This window comes from Arvicola amphibius, chromosome 1 (genome assembly GCF_903992535.2).
Source record: "Arvicola amphibius chromosome 1, mArvAmp1.2, whole genome shotgun sequence".
Lineage (NCBI taxonomy): Eukaryota > Metazoa > Chordata > Mammalia > Rodentia > Cricetidae > Arvicola > Arvicola amphibius.
In genome coordinates, this window is record NC_052047.1 from 139,162,604 (window position 1) to 139,181,070 (window position 18,467).

General features: G+C 47.4%; 1 protein-coding gene across 2 annotated transcripts in view; it reads left to right on the forward strand.

Annotated features, from left to right (window-relative positions):
- Window positions 1-18,467, forward strand: part of Mgmt (O-6-methylguanine-DNA methyltransferase) — a 243,004-nt gene that overhangs the window by 182,935 nt on the left and 41,602 nt on the right. For both annotated transcript variants that reach the window (XM_038344073.1, XM_038344081.1), the window contains one exon: window positions 10,717-10,877. In XM_038344073.1, coding sequence (XP_038200001.1) covers window positions 10,717-10,877 — 161 coding nt within the window. The remainder of the gene's footprint in view (window positions 1-10,716; window positions 10,878-18,467) is intronic.

Sequence of the window (18,467 nt, forward strand, 5' to 3'; positions counted from 1 at the left end):
AGCCACTTCAGGTGCTTTGCCTCTGGGGGTCCCCATTTTTCCTCACATCCCACGTTCCCAGTGGGAGTAGCTGTGGGCTTCCAGTGGTGGTGGTGTGGACCAGCCGTTGGCTTCCAGCGGGGGTGGACAATGTGATGTTGTAGACCAGACGTGGGCTTCCAGGGGGATTGGACAATGTGATGTTGTAGACCAGACGTGGGCTTCCTCTCCATGGACCTCAGGGTCTCCTCTGGCCTAGGGAAGCTGGTGCCTGCACAGCTGCTCTGTGCACACCATGAGTAGTGGCAGTGGTCTCCTCAGTAGAGCTGGCTGTGTCAGTCTCCTCTGGTAACAACTCAGTGGGTTCCTCTGTAAGGCTGAGAATCCTGATGGAAAACTAAGGGTGTGATAATGTGACCTTCATCTGGGGTCTTTGGACCTGATGGAATCCAGGATGTTTTTGGTCTTACAGGAGGCTACAGCTCAAGGTTTTACTCTTAGCTGCTGTTTTTGGCTTGTTTGTTTGTTTTCCTCATCGTGTAGTCAGTAGAGATGAACAAACATGAAGGAAAGAAAGCCCCTTCATCTTTTGACTTCAAATCAGCACCATTTCCGGGCTCTTCACTGTAGGGTCCATCTAAAGTGAAATTGGACGGGAGGCCCATTCCCAGGATGTTAGCAGACCTAGCATCCAGGCTCCGGAAGGCAAAAAGATGTAATTTCTGCTGTCTAGAAAACCTCTGGGTTATGTTCACTGCAGAATGGTTCTCAGCAAATTATTCACTGAAGAAACGAGATCTGAAAGCAGGTGCTTTGGGTACACGTGGTGTGATGGGATGGTGGGTCTCCTTAACAACCTTGCACCTGCATAATCAATTAGTTCATTGGGCAAATACTGTGTTCCAAGAATATGCTAGCTGGATCAACAGGGCTGGGTCGGCCCTCCAAAAGCAGTCTTGGTGGAAAGTCCATGGTTTGACTAAATCCTTTCTCTATCCTGCCATCCGATCATGCTGTATAGAAAAAGTTATGGCCTAGTCATTCTACTTTCTGGGCCTACCTTCTGGAGGGTAAAAATTTGGGAAGGTGGTGGTGGGTCAGTGGCATTCTAGGGATAGGCCTGTTGTGTGACTTTTCCTAGCTAGATGTCAATAAACATCCGTGTTCCTCAGATAGACCACTAAGGATGGGCCCAGAGAAAAAGTTCTGACTAAGTCTAGCTTGATGAACCAGTGAGTTTATTATAGTTCCACAGAAAAAGTTTGGATGACTCACAGGTAACTGTGTCACCAAAAACCCAGCTCCAGAATGGGTGACAGCTCAAAAAAGTTCCATCTGTGGAGCTCCCTGACCAACTTGTAGGCTTCTCCACTAAAGCGGCTTCTCCCCTCCCAGTAATTGTTCACTGCCTATAAACTCAGGAAGGAGCCTCAAGGACCTTCTTTCTCAGCTTCTTCAACCTTGTAAGTTTCATGAACTTCCTGAGCCTTAAAGATCCTCCTTCCTTTCAGGAGGGATTTTTTTAATTCTGCACAATAAGACCTCTTATGGAAAGGAATATTGTGTTCTGTGGACAGGTCACTGAATGACTTTTAATCACATGCCTGACACGTGCTAAGCCTTGATAGTAAGCAATGGATGTGGACAAGAGGCTTGTTTTAGATCGCTTCTCTAGATGCAATGAGTCCTAATCTTTGAAGGACCTACCTTCCTAAGGCTACTCTGGGTGATAGAGCTATATGATATGGAGGGGCTTGCCACTAAGACCTCCCAGTCAATTGCCTTGCCTGTTAATAACCTAGATAGCTAGACCATAGCACTAAACCAGCCATCTTTACCCCTCTGGAAAGGCTGTCTTGAGATTCCCCAGCTCCTGCTGCTTATTCTTACTTCCTGACACTTGCTCCTGTAGAAAGCAAAGGCCCACTGACTGGGGTTTCATTCCCAGTCCCCAACATTGTACGTTCTCAAGCAAGCCCTTGCTTGAAACTCATGGTATCTTCTATGTATTCTTGAAAACCCCTAAAAGCACAGACCAGTTAGTTCTCAGCACATAGCAATCTTTTACACTTTCATCCTGCCCCATGAGCAAATATTGATTGCCTTTATTTCAACAGGAAGAAAAAGGAAGTGATTTCTTTACTCAGAGGGGCTCTGTGCACACTTGAGCCAGGTAGAGTTTGGCCAGGTCTGTGGAGGGACCAGAAGATGAAACCACGCATGTGTATAGGTTAGTCCAACAGAGAAACGGAAAGACAGAGGATATTCATAACAAGTGGCTCTGTTTGCAGCCACGTATCCCACCATGAAGTTAGTCATAGAAGATACAAGTGGTTGACCAGATATCCATTTGAGATGTCAATGAAAATATAGTGGTAGTCCCTGGTTGTAGTCAGTGCACACACTGATGTTTGTTTTTCAAGAGCTAAGAAAGGGAGTTGTTATCCAGACCCCAAAATCCTCTGGGAAACACCCTTTTGGAAGTCCCCGCAATATGATGAGCCAGAGAGTGACTCTTGCATTTTTATGGATGTGTAAGCATTTTATTTTAAGATGCTAAATTAAATTTGGAGAGAGGCAAGTACCTTCTGTGTCTAGAACATTAAAAAGCTTCTCTGTTTGCTACTTGGTGGTAGGAAGCAAAGGCAACATAGACGTAAGGCTATTTGAACTCTTTATTTGCCACATTTACAATATTAATAACAGTGTTTCCAGAAGTTGTCACATCAAGTAAAAGATCTTCATTCCAGGCTGTCTTTGGGGGCCAAATTGAGACTGGATGCATGCATTTAATAAATTGTAGTCTCAAGTAGTCATTTTTGTAAATAATTAGTTTCAGCGAAAGAATAAGTTAGCATATTGTATGCGTCTAATGTTGCAGGCGCACATACAGCAAACTTTGCTATTAATCAACAGTCGAGCACTGCAAGTGGGGTCTCATACATAATGAATTGTGCTTAAGCCTCATGGGTTTCTTGATAGAAAAATAAAAGAAAACACAAGTGTAGTCAGCTTTTGAATAAAATTTAACTAGATTGCTCTGCATCCTGTAATTGTTTTGGAATCATTAGGGACCTGATCATTCATCTGTAGTTTTGGGGTGTTTTATCTTCATCTGTCAAATGCTGGAGACTTTTAATGATCTGTTAAAGTGTTGATAAAATAGAATTTTTCTTTTAATGACTTACATTAAAGGTGTAAAGGTATATATTGCCTTTTTAAGATATTCTAATAGCCTTTGTATACTATTTAAACTGCCTTTACAATATGGTTTTAATTGCTGATGTGTTTTTAGCACACAATTATCTTTTTAAGAAAAATATGTAATCCTTATGGGGAAGAGTTTAAAATCTATATAAACTTTTCTCCATTTTTGTGGATGTATTAAAATGCTATAATAAATCCTTTTGTGGTTTTATTTCGGATCTGGAATTTATTTGAGCCTCAAATTTTGTTTGAGGTAAAGTCTCGTTGTGTAACTCAGGTTGACCTTGCAATCAGGAGCCTTCTGCCCCCACTTGTCTTAGTGAGCCTAAGTTTTGAAGGGTTGGTATGCTTATTGGAAATTGATACCCAATTTTAGCAGCATCCATATGACCTTCTAAAGCCATCAAAATGGAAAGTTGCTAAAAATTCCTAAAGTTCCCTCATACTGTTGACTCTGGGACAGATATCATTTCATGGCTGGTGATGGTATTATAAAAATAGAACTCATGTCAGGGATGAAGGGCCATGGACTGTGTAGGAACAGCTCAATGAAACAGTGCTGAGTGGGCATCAGAGTCCTCTGCCGTGACTGTAGAGTGTCTCTGCCGTCCCTGCAGGCTCTCTAGTTCCTGTCCTTCTAGGAATGACTGCTTTTGTTGCCCTGTCTGGCATGATGAGAAGTCTTCCCATTGGAAGAGAAGGCGTTTTTGAAACTAGGTGCTTTGTTTGGTCAGCTTCCTGATGCTGTGCTAAAGCACCTGGGATTCTGAACGAAGGAACGTTTATTTGGACCATGTTTTCAGTCTGTGGTCCCGTGGCCCCTACTGTTTCAGGCCTCTGTGAGACAGAGCATCGTGGTAGAAATGCATGGTGGGTCGGGCTTCTCACCTCACTCAGTGGGGAGGCAGAGTACAAGAGAAAGGGGCCCTGACTCTGATACCACCTTCAGGGGCACACACCTCACTGACCAAACTCCTTCCAACTAGGCCTCTTCTGCTATCTCCCATAATGCTACAGGCTGGTGATCAAAGCACGTGGGCTTTTGGAAGACATGTCAGAGTCAGACCATAGCAGGTACTATAACAAGGCTCTTAGGGCTGTCTGTAAGCTCTCTTGTTGTGAATGGTGTGTGTTCTTATTCTACTGTAGTAAGCCCTGATGAAACCAACATGGGAGAGGATAGCGCTTATTGGGCTTACACTTCTATACCACAGAGCATCCCTGAGGGAAGCTAGGGCAGGAAGTCAAGCTGGAACCTGGAGACAGGACCTGAAGCAGAGACCATGGAGGGATGCTGCTTATGGCCTCGCCTTCCCTGACTTACTTGCTCAGCCTGCTTCCTTATATAACCCCAGGAGTGGCACCACCCAGAGTGATCTGGCCCCTCCCACATCAAGCTTCAAGAAAATGTCCTACAGACTGGCCCACAGGCCAGTCTAATGGAGACCATTCCTCAATTAAGATCCCACTTCCCATGTATTAAGTGGGCAAAAAGTAATTGCGACACTTAATTGTTATTATCCTTATACTTGCCTTTGGGTGGGTGGAAAATCTGTGACGTAGCCGACCTGTGAGTCACTGAGAATAGCTCGTGTGTGTGTGTGTGTGTGTGTGTGTGTGTGTGTGTGTAGTGACGTCATTAGCACAGCTCTGTTCCTGAGCTGTTGGTGAGCAGCATGACCTCAGTGCAATTGCGAGCACCTACCCGCGTGCCTTTATGGCTCTTCACCTTTGGCCCAGTTTCCTTGTTGAGGTTGCCTTTTCTTATCGTTGGCGTCAGCTCTTTCATTCACTCTTTTTTCTATTCTGTATCTTAAAATCACCCTGGGAAAGGTGAGCTGTCAAGTCTGCGTGTGAGTGTTGCCTGAATAGCTCCCACCACCAGGCAGTGCTATGGAGCCGTCACTCACTGTTCATTCATGAACTGGCATGAGACTGGAGAGTCCTTGGTAACCCCCTTCAAGCGTAGGGTTGTTTGAAAGGCGTCTAAGCAAGAGCCACTGCTGTTGCCCTGCATGCCTCACCTTCACATCCCCTCTATCTGCACAGTTGGCTACAGGTGCCCGAGGAAGGGGCCACCTAGGTGGGCACGCTCCCCAGTAAGCCGTGAATGGAATCAGACCTTCACTGAATTGGAATGAAAAAGTTTAAAGGCTTTATTCGGTCTGCCTTTTTCTAAAAAGCAGTCTTTATTGATAGCAGGTAGCATAGTTTGTTTCTTGTCTTCAATCCTACCCCTGGAAGAAAAATGCCCGGGTTTTAGTGAGAAGGCATAATTAGATGCAGGACACATCCATCAAACACAACCCACTCGGCTAGAGATCTTCTAAATTAGACATAATTGTGTGCGTGCCAGCACGGCGGAGCAAGAGTCTCCGCACGGTGTTTAGAAAGTCACCTCTGCCGCAGTTGTGCCTCAGTGAGCCTGTGAAGTCCGGAACTCCATCCCAGAGTCCCAGAGGCTCCCCCGCCCTCCACACCACACGCTGGAAGCCAGAGGAGGCAATGTTCCTCACCTAAGGCTGTCCTGTATACTGCATGTAGCCTCAGCTCTAGGCTCCTCCTCCTGTGAAGAGCCCTGCCAGGAACGCCACACGTTGCCACACAGCTTCCTCTAGACCTTGCTGAAGGACACAGCCTACATCGGCTCCTTGCCAGAGACTGGAAGAAATCTGATCTGTAGAATTCTTGTATGACCCTCTAGTGTCATAGTTAATGGTCCCAAATCATAGGATGCAAAGTCACCCTCTGGGAGGAGGGACTGGGTCACAGAGAAGATGGCATGAGTACATGGTCTTCTCCTTCTGCATTCTGATGGTCCATAGCAGCACCCACCTTGGGGGGTGACTGTCCGTACATGGCTCCCACACATGTGAACGACTCTAAAGAAGTCTTAGCCTGTTTTCTTATAGCAAGTGATGTTTCAGGTTAAGTACTTTTGTTTTACTGCTTTGGGAAGTAGACGTCATTTAGAAATGAGCCTTTAGGTGATTCTCCCCTCAGGGCACTTCCTGAAGCATCCCAGATTCTGTAGACCCAAGTCTCCCATGGGCTGGGCCATGTTTTAAACTATTAGGTGAATCTGTACTCCGGGAAAGATGGAGGAGGTGGTGGCAGCTGTGTCCTTTATGTTTCCTTTGTAGCATGGCATGCACATGGCACCACTTGGAAAGCACGAGACCCCAGGAAGGCTCCCGCAGAAGGGTGTGGAGTTGAACCACCTGCTGTCCAGAGCCTTGCCGTGTCTGGTCTCCATTCAGTGGTTAACTAACTCGGCAGGATCCAGGAGACAAGATGGGCACCCCACACTGCCCTGGGGCCATCTCCGTTAGGCTTGGCTGAATTTGTCTTGCCTGTCTGTCTTCCATTCTGTCCCTAAGAGTGTCCATGTCCTGATAGGGAAGCTTCCTGCAGAAAGAATAGCTCTGCTCATGTGGCGTAAGTCTGGGCTGGGGCTTTGGAGCCACTCATCTTTGCCCTGTGCAGAAACGATCAGAGCTGCGGTGCACCATGGGTCGCCGTCCCTTCTCGGAGTCACCAGCCACAGTACCACTTCGCACATCCTGTGCTCTGGAATCCCAGGAAGCAAGATGCTTTAGACCTGGAATTACCAACAGTTGCGGGTTTCTTGTGGCTCCCCCCCCACACGGTGTGTTAAAATCCCTCGTACTCCATCCTCTTGTGGTAGAAGCTACAGGAAACAGGGTCTCCTTTTTTTTTCAGCCCCCAACCATCTTCCAAAGCCAGGTTAAAGAGCAAAAGTAGAGTTTGTATCACAATCTTCACCTCCTGAGCCCTCCATGGGGGTAGGTGACGCGCTGGCCTAGAGAGACGGACCTGTGTCAACCACTCAGATAGGAACAAGTGTCCCCCAAGGGATACCTAGCACTGTACTGAGTGGTTCTCAGGGGTCTGCAACTTGTTCCGGGCTGGTACCGAGGAACTTGAGTATGGCATTTAAAAGAGTGGGGGCACAGAGCCCCTAATTATTGGAGTCTCAGCATTCGTGAGCGGGGAGGTCTGGAGAAACTCCTTCATCATAAGAACAGCTGTTAGCACGGCTGTCACGCCATAGCTCTTCTCTGGACGAACAGCCGGGAAGGCTGGCGGAAGAGGGCAGGGCAAAAGAATAAATTTCATTTTATTGTAGAAATGGAAATTTGTGTCATGGCTTTAAAAATCTGGTTTTATGTGTGTGTTTAAAACCATTCATTTTAAATGTAGCCCCATAAATCCTTGCTTCGGAATCAAAGCTGTTTAATTACATTTCACCCATGGCTAGTTATCTAGTGCTGATGGAGAAAGAGTTAAAAAGAGAACCCCGGAGTGAATCAGAGGTGAGATCTTTAGCACAAGCATAAAAAATCAATTTAAGATGAATTTTAGTACTATAAAAATTCTTCACATATCCTTTTAAGAGTGGGAAATGCTAGGAAACACGGCTCGCCCTCTGGAAGGTGGAAGGAAGGCCAACATGGGCAGCAGAGGCCCCCGAGCCGTCGCCGGGAAATACAGACGGCCCAGACTCGTGCTTTAAAATGTTCCCTCATACAGTGAACACTGATGTCCGTCAGGACCCCTGTGTTCAGCACCCATCAGCACCCACACTAACCTGGCCTTGATGTTGAGGTACTAACTAGCCTTAACTACCTGTTTTATCTGTACCTACCCCACCCCGCCCCCCCACTCATGTTCTATGAAGGTGGTAGTTTGTCCAAGACCTAAAGGCAGTGCCATCCCTCCTGTGTCCTTGGTTAGGAGTCTGTGCACATAGACATGGATTTTAGTCACTGCCTGTCTGAGCAGGTGGAGTGAACCCTGAAAACCACGGGCTCCTTGCTGGCTGCCTTGCTCTAAAGGGACCTGCTTACCTCCAGCAGACACCACACCTATTCCCTATTCCCTCAGTCCTCCCGCCTTCGTCATTGCCAGGGACCGGGAGGGCAAAGTACGTTATGTATTTCTCCATCTCTTCCTTTAGACATCCTTGACACGCCATCCCCTTGGTTAGCGAGCAACAGAGGAAGAATAAAATGACGGAGCATGTATCTCTAAAATTGAGTAATATTGAAGCCAGGCACGGGCAGAAGTTTCCCTTCCCACGATCAGACAGTGCTAATAGGGAAAGCAATCAGGGCAATGAGACAGTTCCATCTCCCTAGGAGACTCCCAAGAGAGGCCTGTAGTCTGCATGCTGAGCGAGCTGTCATCCCTGGGGCCCACCTGGGGTGTACAGGCAGCGGCGGTGGGGAGGGACATCATACCTGTTTGTTGGGGTGCAGGGCGGAATGAGGCCCCCGCTTAGCAGTTTCAGAAAGAGCAGTTGTGACAGCCACAGGATTGGGCAGCTCAGGGCCCGGTTGTATGTGTGTAGGGGTTGGGGGTACAGAGGACAATCTCCAGTGTCACTCCTCAGGTGCTGTCCATCTTCTTTAGACCCTAGGGTCTCTCGCTGGATCGGCACTCACCATACAGGCTAGGCTGCCTTCCCATCCCCAGCACTGAGAGTCCGAGCACATGCTGTGGTCCCAGCCTTTTCACTTTGACACTGAGAGTCTGACTTAGATCGCCCATGCTTGTGTGGCAATCCTTTGCCAGCTGAGCTATTGTCCCGTCCTCCAAGGCCTGATGTCTCCTCTCAGCCATCCACTTCTGCCCCATATCCTCATGCATTATGGCTTCTTTCTCCATCCGTCCTCTGGTTCCTTCCTAAGGGCTAAAAGCATTCATGTGCGTCTAAGGCCTTTTCTGAATGACTTCCAGTTCTCTTTGAAAACAATACAAAGGAACCCTGTTCTGCATCCTACCCTGGAAGTTCATTTCTTTGGAATACACAGGGACTTAGTGGAGACACGGAGACCCCCACCAAGACGCTGTCCTAAGCAGTTACACACCCGCACAGGCCTGTTCCCCCTGCTGTAAGCCTGCCACTGCTTATGAAAGTCAGATCTGCAATACACAAGCAAGGAAGGAACCACACACCAGCTCCTTGCGTCTCCTCGATCAAAACCTTCCCTGTCATGCTCATGGGACACCCTGCCGTAGGACCATCTGACCCTGCTTGCTCTGGGAACCAGCTCCTCTGTGGCTTGAGACCTTCCTGCCCCACCTCTAAGCTCTGACCTGTTACTTTCTGCTTTAGTCTTTATCTAAAACTGTTGTCCCCATCCCACCCCTGGCAGCTCTGGTGACTTCTGTCTGTGGAACCCGTCTTGCTCTCCACCAACTTCACATAGGCAGCCAGGCCTAGAGTCCAGGCCCTCGGCCCTACCTGTCACACCTAAGGGGGGGGGGGGGACGACCCATTTACAAAACTGACTGAAGGCCTCCCCTCCTCACCAAGATGGCCATGTGTGGACACAGACCTGTGGAGTGAATGATTGTGCCAACCCTCATAGGACACAGGAGCCAAGGGAGATTGGTGAGATTCACAGTCCAAGGAATCTACACCTCTACACCATCCAGGCCTTTCCACCTTGCCGTGAGAACTTTGACACTGCCATGCGTAAGAAGGACCCAGGGACGCTGTGCCGTCCAGGCCCAGAAGTCGCACAGAAGCATGCTGCTGTCTAGAGCCTGGAAATGAAGAGAAGGAGAAAACTCACCAGAGAAATCAGATCCGGTGTCTGTGCCTCCTGGGTGTGGATCCCAGAAAATTGAAACAGAAACTGAGTCTGCCATAAAACTCCAGGCTCAGCGCCCAGAGCACAGAAGTGGCCTTCCCTCCCAGCGTGTGCTCTTAGCCTGTGGAGCATAGCCTCGAAGGCAGACCCCAGCTGAGCATGAACAGTGGGCTCCATGCAGGGCCAAATCAGGGAACAGAAGACGTCTCCGTGGAGGAGCAGCAAGAACCCGTCCAAAACGGCTATGAAACATTTCAGTTTTAAATGCCAGGGCATCAGCTGAAGGAGGGGGACCACAGAGAGTGAGCAGGAGGATTTGTTACTAAGCACCTCCAGCTAGACACCCCAGGCAGGAGGGAGTCACCCCTACTAGCCTCAAAGCACTAAAATCATATGGTGATGTCACTTGCCACTGGTGCTAGAGAGCATAGGTACACTCTAAGGAGCTTCCAAAGGTGTGGCCCAGAGCCATCTGAGAAGCGACCGGTCCCCTTCTGCTGTGGGGATTCAGGGTGAGATATGGGATGTGGATAGTACGATCTGATTACCTGATGTTTGGGGAGAATAGTTAGGGTGGTGGTTAGCTGATGATGCTGACTTTCAAGCCCTAAACCAGGGCATGGGATGTTCCTGTGTGCCGGTTCCTGGTCCCCATCCCCCGGCACTGTGCCTGCAGAAACTTGGACCCTCCCTGCCTGTAATAAGCCTGGGGGTGGAAAAGTAAATACGGGGACTGACTGCAGTGCCTTCCCAACCAATGTCCCTTAGTGGTCATTTCTGTTATCTGGAGGTCTCTATGCATCTGGCAAAGACTCAGCCTGAAGAGTGGCCAACAGTCTCCCTCCATTAGCTGCAGTAGGTATGCTTTTCATGTGTGTGGTAACTGAGCTTCTTATCCCTTTTGCAGCCCCACAGAGGCCCCAGCTAGTCCTGAGTTGCTCAGTGGGCCAGAGGGACAGCCAGAACCCCTGGTGCAGTGCACAGCCTGGCTGGAAGCCTATTTCCATGAACCTGCAGCCACAGAGGGGCTCCCCTTGCCCGCTCTCCATCACCCTGTGTTCCAGCAAGGTCGGTAACCACGCTCCCTTTGGGGAGCCTGACTTATTAACTATGGCTGACATCACAGCTCGTTTACTGACTACACAGGCTTGGAATTTTCACTCCGTCTAAACACAGGCGGCATGCGGCCAAGCCGAAGGCCGAAGGCTAAGAGCTCACGACCCCGCCCACTCCGAGTGGTTGTGTTAGTTTTGGCACATGGTCCCATAATTCTTGGCAAAAGCAGTAAAAATGATGCATGCAGATCAACTCTTGACTCTGGCTTGGCTGAAAGGTTTAAATGGGAACACATCTGAATGGCAGTAAATTCTTCAATAAGCTTATTGTTAGCTTGAACTCTCTGCCTGCCAACAGCACAGAAAATGAGCCCTGTATCTGGACAGCTAGCCACTTCTGTGAAGTGACTTGGTAACGGTGACTTCAGAGGCCACTCCGCCACTGCATCTTCCCAGATGAGTTTTAATTTCTCCAGCTTACCATGTATGTGTTCTAAACGATGAATTTTCAATGCATTGCTTAAATATAGTTGGCTAAGGGCACTGAAGGTCTCCCAGTAATCTAAGAAAACATCCCATTTCTTCTAAAGCTTGTTTGGATCTGTTCAGCACAGAAATTAATTACCGCAGCTAAGATTGTTCCAGACCTATAGCAGAAATTTAGTCTGACTTTTATAAGAAATCATTTCATATAAATTAGTATATATTCACTTTTAGACATATGCGTGCAAATACGTGTATCTCCTTAAGGGGGAAGCTATAATATTTTTTTTAAACTATGGTGAAGCAATCTTGAGATTCAGGATAATGTTTACTAAGTATAATTTAGGGATGTTTGAATTGTGCCAGCTTTTCAGTTCACACTTGAAATTGGAGAATTTGGAGGGAAAAAAAAAAAACAAGGTTAGAAGCCCTCTAAGTTCAGGCTGCTGCCTGACCAGGTTCACTCACAAGGTCAGACAAGTGAGGGGCTAAAACACAAGAATCTACTTTATGCAAATAAACTGAAAGAACAGCTGGAATGAATGGGCACCTTGTTCACCCCTGTGTTATCCAGGATTGTCTTTGGAAGGTTGTGCCCAGCAGGGGTGCTAGAATTTGTTAAGGGGTTTCTGGGAGAGGTGGATGGGTATCTGCAGGACACTGTGTATCCAGTGACCACACCTTCATCTCTCATCCACTGGGGAAGAGAATTTGTCTGTGTACCTGCCCACACTTTGTGTGGGGACTGAAGTGAATGCGTGTGACTGTTGACCATGTCCAGCTGCCAAGCACCGGGGGCATGTGTTGCTATGGAGTCCAGGGGGGGGCAGAGAGAGAGAGAGAGAGAGAGAGAGAGAGAGAGAGAGAGAGAGAGAATGAATGCACTACAGTTCAGGGTCTCAGGATAGAAAACTATCTTAAACTATCTTATAGAGGCAGAGCTATCTCCATAATCCCATGAGGTAGTAGATGAAGAATGAGCCTGTAAAATCCTAACCTTTCCTGAGATTGGTTTTATGACTTAAAGAAAACTGTAGAGGCCAAAATTGTGAGGAAATGACTCACTTTTGGCAAGCCAGACAGTGGGGTCTGCTGGCCTGGTGCCACCAGGGTCCAGAGAGTAGCTCACCCTTATACAGACCAGGCCAGTGACCTGGAGAAGGTGTGGTGTGAGTGTGATCTCATGGTCAGCAGAGGGTGCCCACCAAGAGTGGCACCAGAAGAGCCAGGGATTCCTCGGCAGTAAGAGATGCAGAGAAGCCCTGCCACACTCTCTGCCACTCCCGTGCATATCAGTGGACTCCTGACTGAGGGGCCAGATCCCAAGAATCTCCAAGCATGTCCTCAGCACTTCAAGAGCTCACACCAGGCCCACACAGTGGCAGTGCCCTGTGCCAGCAGGTCATTGTGGATCTTTGGAGCCAGGAAGATAGATAGAACCATCAGAATATAGTGAAGCCATGGGCCACCCCCAGCTCTGCAGTATAGGTGAGCGCTTCCAGACAGACAGGATCCACTCTGGCAGTATTAGATAGGGCGAGGCTTCTTCTGCACGCTTTTTCCTCCTGGTGTGTTAGGAATTCTAAGACCCAGGCTGTCCATTCCCCAGGTTGCTTGGACTAGGCCTGCCCCTGATAGTTAGTGGCTGCTGTGGGGGCCAGGGTTTCCCACGCCCTAGCATGTGCAGGCCAGGTGTTTTTAATTTAGTGTAGTCATTTGCTCCTGGGCAAGGACCAGGTGTGCAGATTTTACAGCCTGGAGAAGGAGGGCTAGGGTTGGTTAGGGCACCCTGGCTTACATGGAATTAATTGGGTCCACTCCACATGCATCCAGTTTGCATCTTGTAATGCCAAGGAAAGAGCAGAAGGAAAGTCTCACCGAGAGCATCCTGGGATATCTTAGTGTTCTCTGGAACCTGGGGGACCCTAGACTAATCTGTACAGAGCAGGAAGAATGGGTCCACTTTGATACGGAATTAAATTTCCTTTACCTGCTCCATTTTCTGTGCATTTTGATTTCTGGATTTGTCTGGCATGCTTTTGCATGTCTTTTTTTCTGGGGGGGGGGGGGTGAGGAGCAGTGTTTGTTGTGGATTGTTTTTGTTTTGAATTCTTGTTTCCATATTCTTCACGATTTGGTCATGATCTGTCCATTTCAGCCTGTTTTTTGAAGAAGGGACTTATGGGCTGGAGAGATGGCTCCATGGGTGCTATGCTTGTCAGAGCCTAACTAACTGGGATCAGATTCCAAGTATTCACACATAAGACAGATGAAGTGGTTCAGACCTGTTATCCCAGTGCTCCTGTGATCTCTGATGAGACAGGAGAATTACTGGAAGCTACTGGGCCAGCTAGCCTGGCCTATACGGTGGTGAAGGAAGGATAAGGGAAGCCCTGTCTTAAACAAGGTGGAAGCAAGGACTAGTGGTACCCAAAGTTGTCTCTGATCTTCGTGCCTACCCTGTGGCTTGTACTCACCTGCACTCATATGCAAACATGTACAATTATACACACAAGATTTTCTAAAGGTGTTTGTTATATTTAAGTTAATCCTTGGGCCCCATGGAACTGCAGACCTCCAAAGACAAGACCACCTCTCCTTTTCAGGGTTTCTCTATGACAGTGATTATCAACCTTCCTAATGTTGTGACCCTCTAATGAGGTGTTGTGGTGGCCCCCAAGCGTAAAATTATTTTCATTGCTAACCCATAACCATAATTTTGCTACTGTTATGAATTATAATGTCAATATCTGAGTTATCCAGTGGTCTCAAGTGGCCCCTGTGAAGTGGTCACAACCCACAGGTTGAGAACCGCTACTCTAGGAGTTACGTGCAGTTCTTGCCTTGTCTCTTTAAGGAGATAACCTGTATTAAGTTGAACTCTTTGAAACTGCATTTGGTAGACTTAAACTATAACCTCATTTCTGCTTCCTGGAGACGTTACAAAGATCAGTAACATTTGGTTTATCTGGGCATTTATATATGAAGGAACAGTGGTCTGGAGCCCGTGATGCCGTGTGCTAGGCCTCAGCAAGTAAAGGTGCTCCCAGAGGGCAAGGGTGGGGTCCCCCAGGAGAGTCATGCCCCCTTTGCAGGGTTAAAATGAGCTGGAGCCCAGCATATCCCTCTACTCTGCAGCCTGAGCTGTGGACGGCTCAAAGACAGGACCCAGCAGGTGTGAAAGGCCAGCATGGGTGGCTGAGTGCGCCCTGGAGGCGACCAAAAGAGATGCACAGGGACATGTGTGTGCCACCAGGCTAACGGGGACTGCACCTTGTCCTACAGATCGCATCCCCATAGGCTAGAAGGCCACATCCACGCCACTGCTTTTGCCTTCGGAGCTATGTGGAGGTGTCTGTCACCTGCTCTAGAGCAGCAGTCTCTACCTGTGGGCCGCAACCCCTTTGAGGGGGTCGAACAACCCCTTCCCTGGGGTCGTTTATCAGATACCCTGGAAAATCATATGTTTACATTATGATTCATGACAGTAGCAAAATTGCTGTTATGAAGTAGCAATGAAGTAATTTTATGGTTAGAGGATCACCACAACATGAGGAATTGTATTCAAGGGTTGTGGCATTATGAAGCCTGAGAACCACTGGTCCAGAGGCTCCTGATGATGCCTGATTCTGGGACTGTTACCTCTCCAGTAGCATCCTCCCCATGAGCCTTCCAGCCTTTCTCCTGGCTGACTGACTACCCAGCACATCTGAGCGTTTGAGTATCCAAGTTGCATCCAGCCCCGTGTGCTCCAGTGTTGATAGTTGCGGGGGTAGGAGGGTTCTCTTGATTTGGAGTTTCCAGGTGTATTGCTAGAAGGCAGCATTTAAGTAGAGATTACTCATTTGTTCATGGCTGTCAAGACCTAAATAATCACACAGAAACTATATTAATTGTAATATTGTTTGGCCCATTAGCTCAGTCTTCTTATTAACTAACTCTTACATCTTAAATTAACCCATTTGTACTAATCTGTATATTGCCATGAGGCTGTGGCCTACCAGAAAGGTTCTTGTGTGTCCTCCTTTGGCAGCTACATGGTGTCTCCCTTATTCCACCTACTCTCTATATATATCTCTGCTTGGATTTCCCACTTGGCTTTACTCTGCCCTGTCGTAGGCTGAAGCAGCTTCTTTATTTACTAATGGTAATCTTTATTAACCATTGGCAATAAAACATATTCACAGCATACAGAGGAGAATGCCACATCAGCAGCATTTCAGGGGAGACATCCTTGAGAGCCTCTGGGTCTTTTGACCCCCTCTGGCTGTGTCTTTGCAGGACTGGTCCTATAGATCACAGGCTTCTCAGGCTCCCTACGTGTCTACAAAGTTCTGTCGGCATTGGCTGCCCTTCCCCAGAAGACACCAAAGCCCTAATGGACAAACACATACCCTACCTGAGAATTATGCTCTACAAGAAACTGTTGAACTCGATCTGGGACACAGAGATGACTCAATAGTACAGTGCTTGCCCATACTGCAGTGTTTGTCTGGCAAGGGCATGAGTTTAGTCCCCAACAGTGTCCCCTGCAAAAAAAGGAAATGGTTTCCAAGTCTCCTGAGTACTTTCTGCGACATGTTTCATCCTGTGTTGCATTGATAGTCTCTGATAATTTTTTGGAGCCTGTAACAGTGGCACACTAAGGGGTGGTGTGCTGTCATTTATTGACAGGTGAAGCTCTGGGCAATGTGTACATGCGTCTAGGAGTGTGCACATAGCAGACCAAGGGCGTGGGCGGTTGCTTTTGTCTTGAGAACAGTTAGCTAAGGTGCTGCGTATTACCAGTTACTTCCAAGTCACTGCAGTGTTTTTGAAGATGTCCTGGGAATCTCAAGACCATAACTAGGAGACCATAGTTGAGGGTTGCCACAGCTAACCACAACTATCATGGGGGTATCTGGAAGCAGTTAGAGAGAAGGAAGGCTGCTTCAGAGCCTGAATTTCCATTAGTACGATGTAAGATAGACCCAGTGTCGGGATCACTGAAGGCTGGAATACACTCAATGCCATCTCAGGGCAAAATCACAACCAGCCAGACCCCCAAGAAATTGTGGGGGTTCAGGATGCCTCTGTGCACAAGAGCCCATGACCAGTCAGCAGTTGCTAAGGCACTAGGGAACCTAGCAACCAGAGAGCTGGGACTGTAGCTAAAGATGCCGTCCAGGCTTTGATCCCCACGGTCTTCAGAGGTCTCCATGAGTAGAGGGTTGAGCTTGTGAAGGCCTCTGCCCCAAGAGGCAGGGCTCCACTATGCAACCCAACCATGTCTAGCAGGTGGTACAGAAGAGCGTGCAAAAGCCAGTCACGTTCAAGCTGATGATCCCAAGGCCCCCTGCCCCAGTCATATTGTGAGTGCTACTTTTGTGGAAAAACTACAACTTGCCTCTAGATTTTCCTCAGTGAATCCCTGAAAGTGTCTATGAAAAATAAATCCCGCCGGGCGGTGGTGGCGCGCGCCTTTAATCCCAGCACTCGGGAGGCAGAGGCAGGCGGATCTCTGTGAGTTCAAGGCCAGCCTGGTCTACAAGAGTTAGTTCCAGGACAGGCTCTAAAAAAAAGCTGCAGAGAAACCCTGTCTCGAAAAACCAAAAAAAAAAAAAAAAGACTGGTTACGTCTTTTAGTTCGTTATCCTAGAATATTAGAATATCGTGTTAATATATTATAGATAATCTTAGTCATTTAAAATTTTTGGAGTTTTAGTGGAAAATATTAACTCTATAGATGAATATTTTACTAAAGCATGCCTAGAATTGGGCTACATATTATCAATATTTCAAATATAGAACTGGACTGTACATTATCAATATAGTAAGTATTGGTATACAGTTAAGAATAATGTCAAAAAAATTAATGGTAAAAGACAGAATTGTAAAAACTTTTCCTTAATGAAATGATTTCCTGAGTTTTAGCTGAACCCCTATGTTCACTCGGTCTTGAGATATGAGATTTATGAGTCTCTTATCTAAAGACATGCTGTCTTCTCGCAGAAGGAAAAGTCAGATCCTTAGAGTAAAAAAGCATCCCTCCTTCCCAGGGTCAGTAGCCACCAGAATGGCTGATGGCTTTGTGATGCTGGGAAAACCCCCAGGACTGTGGACCCTGGGAGCTCACCAGGTGTGTCCTGCCCTGGGCCCTGTTTTTATGCTGTATAGTAAATTACTTCTGAAGAAAATTGAAGGACAAAGCAGGGAAAGAGCATTTTCAAATGCTCATAAATACTTTCTGCTGTTAGCTCAGATCACCTGGAGGTTTGCCTCCGCCAGAGTGTTCAGGCAGGCATTGACAGTGCTTGGGAGTCGCAGGTGAGCCCTGTCCCTCAGCCAGGGCGAACATAGCCCATCTGTTACTATGGCAACTACTTTTCTTTCCTTGACGACTACTGTTAATTGGGGCACAAATGTGTATTGTGTGAAGGGAACTCATTCATAAACTTGGCTATGATCTCACGCGTGCGCCTTGTCTGCCTTTAAATAAAAAAGTAAACAAACATTCCTTCTTGGACTGAGCTCCTCTGCCCCTTGTCACCCCTCCAAGCCGTGTGATATTCCTCTTGAGCCCTTCCTTAAGTAAATGGCTTTGGGAAGACCTAGCAACTGAGCCAGGGTGACAGACGGGCTTATTGCAGCCAAGACACACTTTTCATAGAAATTCGCATCTCTTTCCTCTTCTCAGAATAAAATATGCAAGAACGAACATAAATGGCATATCCCCCCCTTTTCCTTCCCTAAGAATCGGGCCTTTGATGTTCAAGAGCAGCGAATATTAAAGGCCAGCCCTGGCAGGCTGTGGAAACCATACCCATTTATGACAAATGTAAAACAGCACAAATCTAGCCGAATGCGATGCTATCATTAGTTTGTGCGTCGCATTCTTGAAAATAACCGTGGAGGAGCCAAATCGGTTTAAAAGAAGATAACAAAATGGTTTAAGCTACTTAGGTTGAATGCCAATTATATTTTAATATTCAACTGAGCATATTTTACTAAGGAAAAAGGCGGCGTTGACGCATGCATAACTCATTGGCAGCGTCGACCAGCTGTGCCACTGTACTCTGCGAATCACTTTGTGCATTTCAGTAGCACGGTAATTTAGTAGCGGCCTACCTGAGTGATGGCA